The sequence below is a fragment of the Ascaphus truei genome, chromosome 7, assembly GCF_040206685.1.
Source record: "Ascaphus truei isolate aAscTru1 chromosome 7, aAscTru1.hap1, whole genome shotgun sequence".
Lineage (NCBI taxonomy): Eukaryota > Metazoa > Chordata > Amphibia > Anura > Ascaphidae > Ascaphus > Ascaphus truei.
This window is the reverse complement of record NC_134489.1, coordinates 52453364-52470144: the sequence shown is the minus strand read 5'-3', so window position 1 is coordinate 52470144 and position 16781 is coordinate 52453364. Positions and strand designations below refer to the sequence as shown.

The window sequence follows — 16781 nt, the reverse complement described above, 5'->3', positions numbered from 1 at the left end:
TTTAAAAAGCAGACAGAATGTGAATGTATATCTCATTATAATCTGTGCACTATGTAACTCCTCCATAGCTCCTTGAAAAACCTGCAATGGCAAGCTGATGCACAAAGTGCAAAGCTTGGAGCACAGATCATTTTGCTCCAAATTCGTCTTGATACATCCCTACCCCACCCCTTCTCAATAGATTTGATGGGCCAACGCTTGTTTATGTGTTATTAAACGATTATGTAATAATGATTAAAAATAATAAAAGAAACCGTGGACAGCATATGATATTTATTAAATATTGTAAACAGTAAAAGATTCTGAATATTTGGCAATACAACACATATGACACTGGCTTGTCATAGAAAGTCAGAAAACTGTCAAGAAACATATCAGAAAAAGTTAACAGTAAAAAAAGTGCCTATACAATCATTACTGCTTTTTTCCTTTGAGAAAGTGCATAGAAGGCTATTGTAAAAGTGTTCGCTCCATGTGCACCGGACAATGATGTCCCTGTATGTTCCTGAATATATTCTAAAGCTATTTCATACTAGAACATTTTGCAATGTAAAAAAGTGCACTTCCCAAAATAGTTGTAAAATGTAAGTGAATCTAGCTTACCTATATATTTGCCAGTGCGCTTCTGCTTTTCCTAGCTAAGACTAGCTTTGTAATGATTGCATACTAAACATATCTCTATGCTTAACTCACGATGAATTTGCTCATTCCGTTTACCAAGCTTTTCTGCTAATGTTTGGCTACACGAATGATTTCATAGCAGTCAATAGATAACAGTGTGTGTGCGTTATAAGGCAAAACTATATATAGACTCTTATTTGAAATCCCTGTTGGCTGCCGCTGCAAAAATTTACAGCAAATAACAGCGTTGCACAATTTATCACAATAGTTGTTATGGAATTATATTTAATGATTGATTTTTTTTAAATTGGTCTATGCAATTAGCGATAGCTAAATGTTTAAGAATGCCCAAGCAAACAACAGCGTTGCAATATTTATCACTTGTGTTGCTATTTTATTATATTTAGAGTCCTGGCTTCAATCGTATATTGATAAATGAAATACTTTGCAAATGTCATTTCCAAAAAGCTGATAGCTCAGGAATGATTCTGCAAATAACAGATATCTATTTATCACTTAAATTGTTATTCAATTATAATAAATGTGCCCTGGTTGTATCATGTATGTCATGTGTAGGCCAAATGCTCGGTTTCAAATTAAGCAATACATTTGGATTCTCCATATGTTTTGTCTGCCTATATCCTCATTTGTTAGCGATGGCAATGACAAAGGGGTAAAATGTTTCTGAAACAACTCATCTTTGAGGTTGGTAATGAATAAATCATAATATAGTATAACTCTATTAAATCAAATGCAATATGTTGAACCCCAGAGGAAGCCGTCAGTTCGGTGAAACGTGTAGGATCCTGACTGACACTGGAAACTGGGAGACACCGTACCAGATAGCGGAAGCCATGTTGGATATTTCCAACGACAGGGCGGGTTAACCATGAGAGCGCCGTGCGCAAGCGAGTCCCCGGCAGCGCGGGTGTCCTGGAATAACAATTACTCAAAGTCCTAAAAACGGGGTAAATGTTGAATACATCTTGCGTGTCTATCACAGTAAAAGGTTTTACACTACGTGCTTTCCCCTTTTGTGGTTTCTTTGAGGTGTGATTTTGAAGATCTATCTGGATGCTGAATAAGCCCCTTCTTATAACAAAACGCTTGATTTTCACGTAGACTATCTTAGTTATTACACCAAATATTGCTGCACATATTGGGTTTTATTTAATAGAGTTATACTGTTATGATTTATTTACCTTACAGATATACCTCGGAGTCAATTGCACCCCAGACCTGTGAACGGAGGAGGAGACCATTACCCTGGAGCAGCAGACAACCTAGGAGTTATATTAGTATCAATATTCAGTGGTGTTTATTGCGCTTTGCACATTCCTATTCAGCTCGGTAAATGAGCTTCACTGCTATGAAGGTTTGCATGTACTGTACATATCAGTCCTTTTATGTCATGGTTTCAAACTGAACATGTTCACTTTTAAGTGGAACAATATAATGTAGTTTTTAATACTCAAAACTATCAGAAAATATATATTGTATATAATATTTTGCACTAACACAGGTAATGTATGAATATTTTAATAAAACAAAAGGTGTCCATCTAGAGAAGAACCACAGCACATCCTAGCTGAAATCACATGACTAAAATGCATTACATTGCATATTTGAGCCGCAATGCGTCACATTAACGTTACAAAAGGTCTAAAAGTAGGGAAAGAGGACCCACTGGTCTTAATCCGTAATGGTCAACCATTGGCATGAAGGCTACATCCAGGGTTTTATAGTGAACCTGCTGCAACCTTTTATCCTCATTTTATACTCTCAGGAGAAATAGCACCAATTAGCCACATTAACCACAAAACATTCTTATGCTGTTTATATTGGTAAGTTCAAAATGTCAAATTTGGGTATGTTTTACTTCTTTCTTTGAACGTTTGACCAGTAAATGTTCTTTTCCAAATGTATTTTTTAGTGTGCAAAATCATGATTTTCATGATCTCTCTCTACCTTCTGAGGTTACGAGGGGTAACCATGCCTAAATAACACAGCGTTGGAAAGGGGAAGAAGAGATCTCATAAAGTAAGTAAAAGTCCCCTGTTACCTAACCAACACAACTGTTTTTTTCACTAGATGTTTCTCTTTCCATTTTATATTGTACATTGTAACAATAGAAAAAAAACATTTTTGCAACATAAAAAAAACCCACAAAGTATTAGATGATAACTAAACTTCATACCCGCTTAAACAACAGAGGAATCGCCGGGTTGCTGTTCACCTGCGGGCACTGTTTTGGGATCAGGAGAACAGCAAGCGAAAAGTTGCTTTCCAAGATTGGTATAAGCATATCGAAAATACATGACGTGACCCATGGCAACAAAGGACACTGAAATAAGCACGAGCAAACCAAAGGCCTCTTGGTTGGGACCTAAAATGACCATGATGAAATGCATAAGGTCAAGTAGATAATTCATTGAGTTTTGGACTCCATTTATAATGCCCCTCTCTGATTCAATCACGTTTTCTTGAATGAGCTGTGTCACCGTCAGGTCGAAAGACCACAGGCCTGCAAAAGAAAAGCGTTTGTTATTTACTTGAAATAGGTAGATTGAAAGCACGTCAAAAATGAATACAATTTGATCCTTTTTAATGTTAGAAAGCAACACGTTGCCGCCCCGTCATTAAAGGTTAAAAAATTATATATACTGTACATTATTATAGAGAGATATACAGTTATGTGCAATATTAACCAATACATTGTCCATTATATTGATCAGTGTATGCCCACAACTGTGAATTTTACAGTAGAAAAGTAGTCAACTGGATCAGGGCTGCCATGATGGGAGGAACGCCGGGCTCCCTTTAACCGCGGGGCCTCGCTGAACCCAGGAGTTGGGCCCAACCGGGAATCAGAGGGAGCCCTTACTCTGCCGGGCTCTCCAAGCGCAACAGGGTGGCAGACCCCCTCCACCTGCTCAAAAGGTTTTGCTGGTGTCGGTGCCTTATCTGGGTCGGTCAATTATAGATTTTGCTTCAGTCATTCGGGTAAAATTTGAAGCACCTCAACATAATGGGAGGCACACATTAAGATGAGCCTTTTGCTCTAAAATAATGGAGAAATGTTTGAATCTGCTTCAATTTGAATAGCATCATATGAATAGTTTCTTACATTTGGCGCAGATTTCTTAGGAGCAGAGGTTAATGCAGCCTCAGACCTGGCTGATTTATTTGGCGCAATAGAGAGGGAAACGGCAGCAGTTATAGGCACATGTTTTATACATTGCATAATATTGCACTGACAATCTACCCCCGATTCCTCCTATAACCACGCCACAAAACGCTCAGTGGCACAAAATTGATACTGAGAACCTTGATATATTAACACAAAGTGACGCAGAGTCAAAATTATAATAAAAATGCGACTTTGGACTTAAGAAAAAAATAAACATAGATTTGTATCATAATTATAGCAAATAAAAATACCACGTGTGAGCACGTTCACATGTCTCAGACAGGTCTGCAACCCTGCTCTTCCCCATTACATCTTAGGCTCAGGCCCCGGTCACGGCGCTGTAATGCGCGCCCGTGCTTTTGGCTGCGCGTTACGGCGATTCCCCGGTCTGCAGCTCACTGCAGGAGCAGAGACCGGGGGGGGCATGGCGGAGGAGTGACGGGGGCGCGGCCATGACGTCACCCGGCAGGTTCGCCCTCATTGGCTGAACCGCCGGGGGGCGTGCCTAGCCGCTCGACGCGAGTCCTGCTCTCAATTCTATTGAGAGCAGGAGTAGCTCTCGCGCGAGCGCTGCGGCCCCCCCTCGCAGCGGGCCCGGCGCCATTGCGGGGAGGGCTCTCGTGAGCGCAGCGTCCGCCACAGCGGACGCTGTAGCAGGCAGCGGGGGCAAGGCCTTAGCATAAAATGCTTCCACTGTAGCCAGGGATTCTGTGTTATGACCTGCAAATGAGCACTCACTGTGTCACTTTTAGCTTCTAATCCATTTTAACGTGGTATTGCACGGCCCGGGTTAAAGAAGCGCATGGCCAGTAAACCTACTCGCTGATAGCTGATTTGACATTTTGGCTCTCATCAGTGTCATGTCATGATGGTTTACTGGCTTGGCAATGGGAAGCTGGTAGTAGTTACAACCAACACAGTGGAGGGTTTTGCCCCTTTTTTTTACTCAACATAACTTGCTTTGTATCATATTTATGAAACAGCAAATAAGGATATCACTTTTATATGATGCAAATTAATTAGTTTAATTAACGTTTTTTAATTTCTCGCAAAAAAAGTGTTTGATTTTAATCTGGCATGTTAGTGAAGGGTGATCCTATCTGCAGCCGTTTTAATTATTAACAGAATAAGTTGCTCGGCAAACGGTACAGAACATGATGTGAGAAGCAACCAGAAAGGATTGAGTGAAAAAAGAAGTTAAAAAAGCAATGTTCTCTAGAAAGAAGTTAATCATATATTTTAAATAAAATGGTAAAGTCTATGTATTAAAGCAATTTTAATGAATAACTAAAGTGACAACAGATTTTTTTTTTTTTATCCCAGCTAGGGTTGACAGATGGCTTGTCCAAAAATACTGGACACAATGGTGAAAAATACAGCACGCTCGAAATGTCGGTGGGGAGGTATGTTATTTATAAATTCTCAGACCATTACGTCATTTTTTCTAAATTTCACTCCACGCATGCACCAATTTGCACTATTTCATATTCTATTACGTAAAAAATGCTAGGAGGGCGCTCAATCCCCAAACCCTTCCCCAGAATGTTTTTACAAAATAGAATATGAAATAGTGCAAATTGGTGCAAACGTGGAGTGAAATTTAGAAACAAATTACATAACGGTCAGATCATTTATAAATAACGTACCTTCAGTCATACATGGCGAGCTATACTGATCTTAATGCTTCTCACCCACTACTTCCAAGATTGTTGCAACCCCCATCATCCACCCTCTCACCCACCCTCATCCTCATCCCCTCCATCCTCATCCACCTCTCACACAACCAGCCCCCTTCTTCCTCACCACCACCACCACCCTCCTCTTCCTTCTTCCTCATCAACACCACCACCACCCTTCTCCTCCTCTTTCTTCCTCCTCCTCCTCCTCCTCCTCACCACCACATCCTCCTCTTTCTTCCTCCTCCTCCTCACCACCATCCTCCTCTTTCCTCATCTGGCAGACGGGGACACAGTGGAGCTCTTCTCTCCCACATGTAAAGCTGTAAGGAAATTACATTTCCCAGCATGTAGATAGGGGAGCTGTGCACACTCCTTAATGACATGGAGCCCTCCCACTGGTCACTTTTCTCCTGGCTTGGGGAGTGGGGGAGATTATGCCGTCGGTTACCCAGGATACAAGACACTGCTGCCTGCAGCAGACTCACGCTGCCGCTTCTGAATCAGAAGTAGGAGCGGGACCGCGCACCCGGCCACTCTTAGCACTTGCGCTGCCCATTCAGAGAGGGAGAATACTGGCACATACGTGTGCGGTATTACCTCTCAATTTTTACCAGACGGAGGGGCAAATTACTGGTCTGTCCGGTTCAAAACCGGACACCTGGCAACCCTAATCCCAGCTCTGCTTCAATTCCTAGCCATGTGCATCAATTTAGGATTTGTGGAGTGTTAAGAAGGGACATTAAGCGATGCACATGCTATATTAGGATGGATCTGCCTCCTTTTTTTTTACGTGTGTTAAGAAACATTTTTTATCTGAGAACTTTACAGAAACCTAATCCAGCGTTAGCTGCCTAAGGAACCCTGCAATGCATTGAAACCCACTCTGGCAGCAAAAGTGTTTAACTAGGTTTTGTACACTTAAGGCAGCTCAACAGCGAAAGGTGCAGTGCAATCAAAACAAGAGCTGATACATCTCTCCCATAGTAATCACGATAAATATACCATGGCCCATATTTACTAAGCAGTGCTATGCCATAAAACACCTTGTGCCCCGATCAGCTGTAAGGTGTTTTCCAGCTCTGAACAGTGTATTTTTAGAATAGCACCACTTAATAAATATAGGCTTATGTCCCTATAGAAATGTAATTGTCTCCATGTGAAGCTGGCCGAAGCCCCTGTATTTTCCTTAAGACTTGGCTTTATAGCATAGTAGGCTGAAGCTTTAGTAAATCCCACAAAGAAAAAATAGTCCCAAATGTGTAGTCATACACAGCATTGCTCTATGTACCAGGCAGTTAATTTCCAAAGTGGAAAGCATTTAGTGCCAGAAGAATCTCTCCCAGTGTCACAGTAACACCCCCTGTTTTTATGGGCGCATCATGTAATGTCATGGGACGAATAGCGACACCCCCCAAATGCTTCCCCAGCACCTATCTATTGGCAAAGGGTGCGAGGAACACTGCAAACTCTTACAAGTTAAAATCCTTAGGGGTTACTAAGAATATTGATGTAGCCAACGTTACAGCTCCCGCTGGCGTCCTCCCACAGGTGAAATTAGGTGTGCCCTTTTCTCTGGCGCGGCTGATTCAGAGCAAAGGCCACTTCTCGTGTTAGTGCGTTGTGTATGTCCTGCTGCAAATCTCCAGCGGGAGTAGTAATGTTGGCTAGATCTGCAAATAAGATTTTCCATCAAATCTATTGATAAGGAGCTATAATAATGTGTACATTTTAAGAGTTACACATTTTCTTAGAGATTTCTGCTTTACCTCAAAAAAGTACTACAAAAAGCTTACATTTCCATTACCACTTAGACCACTCAACGATATTTCCTGTTAAAAGATATAGTACCTGTAATTCATGATCAAATTTGATAAAACTACTAATGTAAAATAATGTCTGCCTAGCCTCTTACATATATTGTATAAATATATTGAGAATCTGCTTAGAAACTATTGTAGCTTAACTCAAAAACCTCACAAAACCTTGTAATGGTTTGTACACTTTGGTTTTCGGTGTGTTTTCTTTCAAACTTTTCTGGGAGGAGTTGCGGTTTAACCCCTTTATTGTAAGAGCAGCACAGGGTTTAAGATCCCAAATTGGTGTGGTTTTACTTACCAACTCTAGCAGCGATTACCCCGGCAAACAACAAACTGACAGAGACCATTGATATTGGATTGTCGTTGACGATTGTACTGGAGTTGTTTAACAGATTCTGCATATCAGTTGTGAAGTACACCTCAGGAACGCCGCCTGGAGACATGGTAGGTAACGGCTCTCCTTCCAGGAAGCGGGTGCTGATGTCATCAAATGGAGAAATCGATAAGTCCAATGGACTTCCAGGCATGAAGACCGAGACCACACATAGAATGAGGCTGCTGAGCTGTGCTACTCCAGAGATGAAGCCTGTACGGATCAGACCGCACTTTCGTCTCAGCCAGGTGAAGGCCACAGTTCCCATAATACCGGTAATGGCAGATGCTCCCATCAATATGCTGAGAACAGAGCCATTCAGGCCTTGGGTGTAAGCGTACCCAGTGGTGATGCAGTCAAAGCCAAGGACGGTCATGTAGAGAAATGCAAGGCCCATCCCTGCCCAAAACACAGACTGGTTGTAGTACGCCACCCATCCATCTCGGAAGGTGCGGAATGGCTCAGAAATCTTCTCGCTGCAGCTGGGCTCCTTCTGAGAATCAATGACCGCTACTGCTTTCTCCCACATAAGAAGACCCTGTTCAGTGGGGTTTTCATTATTATTTGAGTTGGGTGTTATAACTGAAAATAGACAAAATTATATAAGGTACCATGCATTAATATTGGTATGTTTCTCATTTTTTCAAACAGAATATATTTATCTATATCAGATTATTCTAGCATATATGTTTCAAATTTCATTACATTGTACTGAGCAACACATACAGTATAGCATTATATCAGATTATTCCATTGTTTGCATTGAAGCCTAAAATAAATGTTAAATATATTGACAAATTGACAAATGTACTTTATGCTACATAATACACACAATAAAGCTAAGAAGTTTCATAATCAATAAATCAGATACTTTTGATAGTAAAGATAAAGTGGGATTAACATCCAGATAATGCAATTCACAGCAAAATGTTCTTTAGTGTCATTTAGCGGCAGCAGCAAATTTATAAAATGTGTTGCGTTTTTTATTATTTGTTGAAAAAGTTTAAATTCTTTGCACCAGTTACAGGCGCAAAAGTTGATTCATCACAAGCAAAGCAAGGTTCACGAAAAGCATCTTGATATAATGACAAATCAGAAGTTTCCACTGTTCGTGTCAAAATACATTCATATTGCATCTTTGAACCCATGATATGCTTTCCCCAGTTCTTTGATCTTTTTAAAGGTATCCCAATTTAAAAACACAGTGGCCTGGGAGACATCAAAGCGAGATCCGTGAGCTATGTCAAAAGGCAATTGTGAAGCAAAATTGATCCAACAATTGTACTAGCATCTTTACGTCAATTTATCAAGCTCTTTGCACCAATCTCAGTCCCATGTGTATCGGCTTTAGATTTGGCGATTTTTTTATTTATTAAGGTGGTGCAATTCTTAATTCTAACAATCTGTACCAGACATTAATAAAGTGTTTCTTATATTTAATGCAACTGTGGACTAAAAATGGTGCAATGAACCAAAGCACTTTTTCTGCTCCAAAATTGCCTTGGTGTACAGCCCCTGTGGAGATTCCCAAATTAATACAGTTGGAAAAATGTCAGCAAACTTCCAAGCAACCTTCCAACTTTACATAATAAGATCAGGTTTAAATTGAGTAAATCTTGGAACTAGTCAGCTTTGCTTCTCCTACACAAAGGAAGACACCAGTAGTAGTTCATGTCTAACTAATCTAAAGAGAGAGGGAAAGAGGAGGGTTTTTTTTAGCAACTATGAATGACTATGGGGCTAGCAGCCAGGAACATTTAATTGTCAACAAAAGGAAGAGGAAGCTGAGCAAAAGTGAAATGTGTGCAAAAACAACAAACTGTTGAATGTTATCTCTGGGAATTACAACACCCTAAAGTTACTTAACCTCTTCAATGCCATTACAGGTCCTTCTAGTACTGAAAGGGTATTAAATGTGAGAGATCATCAACATTTTAAGAGCAGGTTCAGAATATTAAATACAAATTAGTTAGCAGAACATATTTATGCTTTAAAGGAGCAATCCATGCAATATCCTACTTTGTTTTTTTTTTTACATAAATCAGTTCTGTAGTATTAGATACAAAGGAGGCTTAATATACTGAGCATCCTTTGATTTCACTAGCAGGTTTTAATACACTTCCCCAGCAGTGCAAGATATCTGCAACACTTTCCTATTTGTGATAATTTGTTGCCATTATTCCCAGCAGGTTGAGCTGCAAACTGTAACAATAGATAATGTTATTTTAGTAACTTAAGAATACATCGTAGCTGCTGAATTACACTCACAGAAACATTGAATGAATCTGAAAGGCAGCCATTTAGTGAACTGTGGGAAGCAGGATCTATGCTGATCGATCACCAGAGAACGAATCGATCGACAGGTTGGATAATTAGTTTTCAATAAAAACAAAGGCTGCATATATTAAAACTGATATATATATATTTTTTAAGTGCCGCTTGGATTGGCTCTTTAATTGAATGTACCAACTTGGCAACTCGGACTGTGGATTTGTCTCCTTTCACCCCCGAAAAACATTTGTTAGACACCTCTCTGGCAGATCTGTATTGGGTACATTTTAAACATATATAGTGTATTCTACTCTTGAATAAACAGTCATAACTCTGATCAGACTATAGGAAATATTCTGGTGTCCAGTTTGTTCTCATCCAAAAAGCCAAGATTTCAGAAATCGTCTGATGAAAAAGTGGGAGATTGACCTGAATACAATAAAATACATTTTTCAATGAGTTGTGGAATGCTGCTTTAACACACTGCCCCTTTGTGTATAGCGCAAATCAGTATTACAATTCCAGATTTATGGAAGGACAAATCTTTGAGTTGGTCCACAGTACTTCCTTAGATGAACAAGCTGTGTCATTCAGCAGGAAAAAGCTCGAGCAATGTATACGCCTAGTGTAGTCATTTGCATATCACTATGCAGAATCCTTGTCTGCGGTTTGACCACTGTTATACAGTACATGTGATAAAGAATTGAATGAAGTTGGTGTGCTAAACCTGTGGGAGACATGAAGATACATTCATGGTTTCTCTATTTCTGCAATATATTACAGAATAATCTCTATTCCATCTCCTAATAATTTCCAAATCATATGTGATTCTTTCATTATCTACAAGCACAGCAGCTGAACAAGCAGTGAGTAAAATATTTGCTTTGGTTCTGAATGCATGCGAGTTAGAAAGTAATTTCATGTCTACAATACCTTCGACATTCAGTTGCTTCAATTCTTGTTCGTCACTTTTCTTGCCGGCTTTAATAGCTAATGCAGGGGTCTTCTGATACACCTTCCACAACAGCAGGTATTCCACACACATTGACACCAGGTTCCAAGCAGCGATGAATCCACAGCCAATGACAGAGGAGCCAAAGGTCATTATTTGCCCAACAGCCAGCGGAGCCAAGATGTTAGTCAACTGATCAATTCGTCTTACTGTTGCGTTCATGTCTGTCACCAAAACACAACATGCACTGTCAAAATGTTCCATTCAAGAGTTGGAATACAGCTTTTCCTCAAAATACTCACATCTTTCAACTCTCACTAAAGTTTTTAATAGATCAACCATTGTGGAGGTGGAAAAATTATAGCTTTAACCTCTGAAGTGGCAGATTTACAAAACTCTAAATTCAGACAAGTCACTTAATATCCCAGTGTTTCTGGTATTAAAAAGAATGATTCTAATCCCTTCTATCTATACTGTATGGAGTCCGCCCACTTCTCAGTATAATAAGTTTAGGTTAATAGCTTAGTTGATACAACTAAGTTTGCCTCCCATCTTTTTTACACCGTCGTAGTTTACATGGCTATCGACAGTCAAATACTAGTAGAAGTATCAGGAGTATCCTTAGGCTGCGTTTATAGTACTGGCTACAGTGACAACGACGGCTTGCAGCTGCAAAGCAACTCAATGTAGTCAGTAGCGGCCATAGTGGGCGCGACGGCGGCGTGTGACGTCACAGCTATGAAAATCACTGTAGTCAAAAGAATTTGAGATTTAGAGACAGCCGCACCACGTAACGGGCAGCAGCCAAACACATAGCCCCTTGCCGCCAGCAACATCGCACACCAGAGTGCAACTTTTGCTACAGCGACGTGTGACGTCACTGGTAGCGTCGCTGTAGTCAGTACTAAAAATGCAGCCTTTTATTGTGGCTGACACTCTATGGATTGTGTATCAATGCACTTGTAAAGCAAAATGATGAGAAGCATTTTCATCCTGTACCTCTTAGTATCAATATACTTTGGCCCATGTATATCAACTTGCAATTTAGGAATTAAGGTTTTTCCCAAAAATGCCAAGTTAAAGGTGGTGTAAACCTGTCCAGATCTGCATCAAATGTATGCTGAGCAAGCTGAAAATATTAAAGAGCATTAAAGAAACATTTTCTTGGCAGGGATACATGAACTCCTAAACATTCTTAAGAGCTCAGCAGGTATCTTTTATATTAGTTTTCAGTCACACAGCACAACCTATTAATTCAATTACTAATGGGTATTCTGACTTAATGGGGTGGTCTGAAGTCTGATATGTCAAGAGGTTGATCCTGTTTCAAAAAATTGCAATCTATGGCTTGGATTTAATAAAGGTCGATATCGCTGCGTTAATTTTTTAAAAAAAAATACTGGGATTGCCACAATATTTTTTTTAGAATTCCGCCGTGTTTACAAAAAACGATGTATTCATAAGTGGGTTGCAATATTCAATCCCATTTGTATCCACTACACTAAAAAAAGGTGTAACTCAGCGTTAAATAATGCTAGTAATAAAAATAAGCGTTTCAGAATAGAAATCTGTGTTAACCACTGCTAGCGATGCAATTATATGTGTGGGAGTCATGGAGTTTGGTTGGAGATATCACACTTGTTCCATCATAGGGTTATGCAAAAGGCAGAAAACGATTTAACCCTTTTGATACCTGTGGCATGGGCTAGGTGATAAAAGTTGGCAATATTTTTGGCCGGTAGCCCGATATCGGCAGGTATTGGAGTTTAGTGAGTAGCATGGGAATAGGCAATTAGCTGTTAATTCTTAATGTGCATACATTTGCTTTCTCATTTGCTATATTGTCATTAAATACTCTGTAACGCTCTTGAATATATAATTGCACAATGCATATGCACTTGCATGCTAATTAGTGATCCTTGCGTTAAATCTACTCCACGCTTACCGCAATTATAAAAATGAGAGTTATCGCTGCATTATTAAGGAGTTAACCCCTTTGCACATACGGCTGTAAAAATGACTCCTGTTTTTACCATTCATTCACAGCAATATTATAATTATCGAAGTTTTGTAAATCTAGGCCTGTGTGTGCAACGGAGGTGCGAAATACAGTGATTCAGATGAAAACGAGAGACAATGGACAGCAATGCATTCTGTTTCTGAACAAGAAACAGGAAATGTAAACAAAAACAGATTTCCAAAGGTTGCCGTTTGTAAGATTCCTAGAAACAACTCGATCACATTAATGTTAGTCAAAAACAGAACTCTACCGGAAAATTGCACAATGAAATATCTGCTAACAATGGGAAACGAAACAGTGAAATAGTTTGTAAAAACCACAAACAGAAATAGCGAAGCAAAGGAACACAGCACAGAGTCCATCCATGAAGAAAGAATAAGTTGAGGGCAACTCCATGTAAAAAGTTAAAGGTATTTTAATCAATAAACAGTGGTGAAGAGAGAGCTAACGCAACAACGCATTTCATCCCATAGGGACCTTATCAAGGTCATCTTTTACACGGAGCTGAGAGAGGTGGAACTCTGGAGCCAGTAACATCTAGTCCGGAAAATTGACGTCACGTCTAACTGAGGCGCACCCGGAAGCGGAACTCCATCATCTGTTTTTCCGCGAGGCCCAGGTCCCGGTCGTGAGTGTGGCTGAATCATACATCCATGGCCCTTGCTACAGTTCTCTAACGCAGGGGGGCGCAAACTTTTTTCCCTGCGCCCCCCTGCCGGCTGTCCCCTCTCTCCGGCGCCCCCCCAACCCCAACTTACCCGCGCTCCGGCGTAATGACGTCACGTTGCCATAGCAACGTGATGTCACATGACCTCGCAGAGTCATTTTGCCGCCGCGTTGCCATGGCGACGCAGGGAGGAAGCCGCCGGAGCCACGGTAAGTTAGGTTTACAGAGGCCCTGCAGCTCCCTCGGCACTTAATTTAAGTGCCTTCGGGAAGCGCGCGGGGCCTTTGTAAACCCCGCGCCCCCCGTCGGCAGTCTCGCGCCCCAGCCCCCCAGTTTGCGCACCGCTGCTCTAACGCTTACTATTTAGCGACTTTTGTAAGTTGCCCTTTTTTTTAATCTTGTTAAAATAAACTTTTATTTTATTGTTTTGGACTATGGAGCATGTGCTTTCCTTTTTGTTTTATAGATTCATGAAGGAGCTAGTTGTTCCTGTGGAAAGCTGCTTGGAGTCTCCAGCATTTACAGTATATGAATATACATTTTTACTTTTTTCTTGGCATACTTTTTACTTTTTTATTTTTATCATTCCCTATCGGTTTCCTCCCCTTCCTACCCCCCTTTCCTATCCCTTCCTTTTTTTGTATTGTATAGTGTTTGTTTTGAAGAAAAAGTGCACACAATGCGCACCAGGGATTAAAATAATATCATTTATTAATAAACATTTCACTGAGGGGATCCAACCCCACCTCAGTTATAAAAGGACCTCCTGACGAAGCACGTAGTGCGAAACGCGTAGAGGTCACGACAGGTCATCCTGCGCGTGTTGCTGACGGGCTGAGACGGCGCCTGCAAGAAGCCCAGGCGGTGGTTCCATCTCTGCGGTGACGTGATCCGGATCTTCATACGTTTGCCGCGGACCCACCTTTGGCTTCAGTGTGAGTCTCCATCTCCCCCTGCCAGTTTTAAATAGTTGTTTAATTATATATCAGTCAATTCAGGATCAATTCAGGATCAATTGTTCTGTTTTATCATTTTTACACTGTCTCTTCCATTCCGTTTTTTATTTTATTGTGTGTCATGCTGTTAATGGATTTAGAGTAATAAATGTAAATCCTAGGGTTCATGTTCATTGTAACTGAACGTAGCTGTGTGACCTTTTATAACTGAGGTGGGGTTGGATCCCCTCAGTGAAATGTTTATTAATAAATGATATTATTTTAATCCCTGGTGCGCATTGTGTGCACTTTTTCTTCTTGTATTCCAGGGTGCCCCCCCCCCCCCCCTTTTTGGGGGACCACCTTGTTCTGGGAGCTGCTCGGGGAGACGCTCCACACACATGCAGCAAGGGGATTTTTATTCCAATACTTCATATACCTGCAGCACGAGCGCTGAACATTCTCTATTATCAGTGTTTGTTTTGATATTTGTTTTTTGTTTTTGTTATTTGTTGTTTGTCAGCTATTCACTCTCCTATCCATTGTTGCATGGTTGGTTAATGCTATTTAGCAAGTATTGCTAATTGTTATAATAGTGTTGGTCTGTGCTTATCTATTTTTACCATCATATAGCCAATAAGTGGTTTAATTTTCCACACTCACAAACCTAGCACTTTATCAGGTTATACATGGTATCTTTGTGCAGTAAGGCGCTGTAATTTTTCTTTGTTTATATATATATATATATATATATATATATATATATATATATATATATATATATATATATATACAGTGTTCGATAATTAATGATAACTACTCGCCCGTGGCGAGTGGATTTAGGTCGCTGGCGAGCCGTGCTGCGGCTCTAAGAATTCCCCTGCTCGCGCCAATTATTATTATTATTTTTTAAATAAATAAATAATCCCCCTCTCTGATTGGTGTGACGCCAGGAAGAGGGCCGGCTGGCAGCTCTGGGTCAGCCCCAACCCCCCTGCCCCCGATCCCCGCTTGCTGCTCGGGGCGGGAGGTAGTCTGGGGGGGTCCCGCGGCTGCTGCTGCCCAGGCGCTTCCCCTCCGTCCCACGCTCTGGTAATGGGAGCAGGGAAGCAGGCTGGCAGCTCTGGCTGCAGCCTGCGCATGCGCACTGGGTCAGCCCCAGTGTTCGATAATTAATGATAACTACTCGCCCGCCCGTGACAACGTTTCCCATATATATGAAGCTTGTTACTCTTGTTTCTTACATTTGGTACAAATCTCTTTGGAGCAGAGGAACAGAATGCCAGTTACGGAAGCCCATTTTGATGATACATCATAATATTATGCTGCAGACGAGACCACGACTATTGTAAAGCTTGCCTTAAACTAGCCCGGTTACATTCTGGGTATGTCCTGGGTATGTGCTGGGCTTGTTTAAGGCAAGTTTGAATGGGACAACCAGGGACCCCCGCTGTTAATCTGATTGGCCATTAATCAATGCAGAAATGCTGGGGCTAGTTTAAGGCAAGTTTAAGGCATGTATTCAGAATGTACCTGGGTGTACCTGGGTCTTTTTGGCGATTGCCACTGGTTTGTGTTAGAATAGTCGCAGTCTCTGCTGTATCTCTACCCTTACTCCTATATAACCATAATACTCTATAATGCTCCAGTATAGCAATGATACTCACTGGGGAAAGTAGAGAAAAACTGGAGCAAAGCACTTTAATAAATTGACCCAAAGTGACACTGACTCAGAATGATGCAATTTATACGTTTTGGAACAATTCACCACTTTGAAACACTTGTTACATATTCCACAAGTTCTTTAATATGAGTAAATGTAGAACGCTACTTTTAAAAGTGACACCTATAATTTTGCATATTATTTCATTGTAAATGTCCCCTTTTATACATTTTTATACTCAATGTTTTTTAACTTCATATATGCCTAATTTGTGATTAATATAGTATAACAAAGAAAAGAACAAACTAAATATTTGCTACTTGGCTTTCCTTAACCTTTCTCAATTTTAGGAGGATAGGGAATTATCACAGCTCAACCGTAATATTCAATAGTATATACATGATGGCGGTGCATGGGGAATGACATATATGTTTATCAAATGACCAAGAGTAGTCACATGTATGCTGGGACTAATTAGCTCCCTCAAATATTGTCTTTTGTAATTTAGGCTGTGTGCAAATCAGTGGGAATCTTTTTTGTGACTACTCTTGGTCAATTGTAGGAGGGACTGCACATTTAACACAACAAGCTAA

The 16781-nt window shown here is 40.5% G+C and overlaps 1 protein-coding gene across 1 annotated transcript in view; it reads right to left on the bottom strand.

Moving 5' to 3' along the window:
• Window positions 1–258: 258 nt before the first annotated feature.
• Window positions 259–16781, bottom strand: part of LOC142499280 (ferroportin-like) — a 37847-nt gene continuing 21324 nt past the window's right edge. The window contains exons 6-8 of the mRNA XM_075608405.1: window positions 10885–11127; window positions 7606–8262; window positions 259–3145 (exon numbers count right to left, since the gene is read on the bottom strand). Of these exons, the coding sequence (XP_075464520.1) occupies window positions 2823–3145; window positions 7606–8262; window positions 10885–11127 (1223 nt within the window). The 3' untranslated portion in view covers window positions 259–2822. The remainder of the gene's footprint in view (window positions 3146–7605; window positions 8263–10884; window positions 11128–16781) is intronic.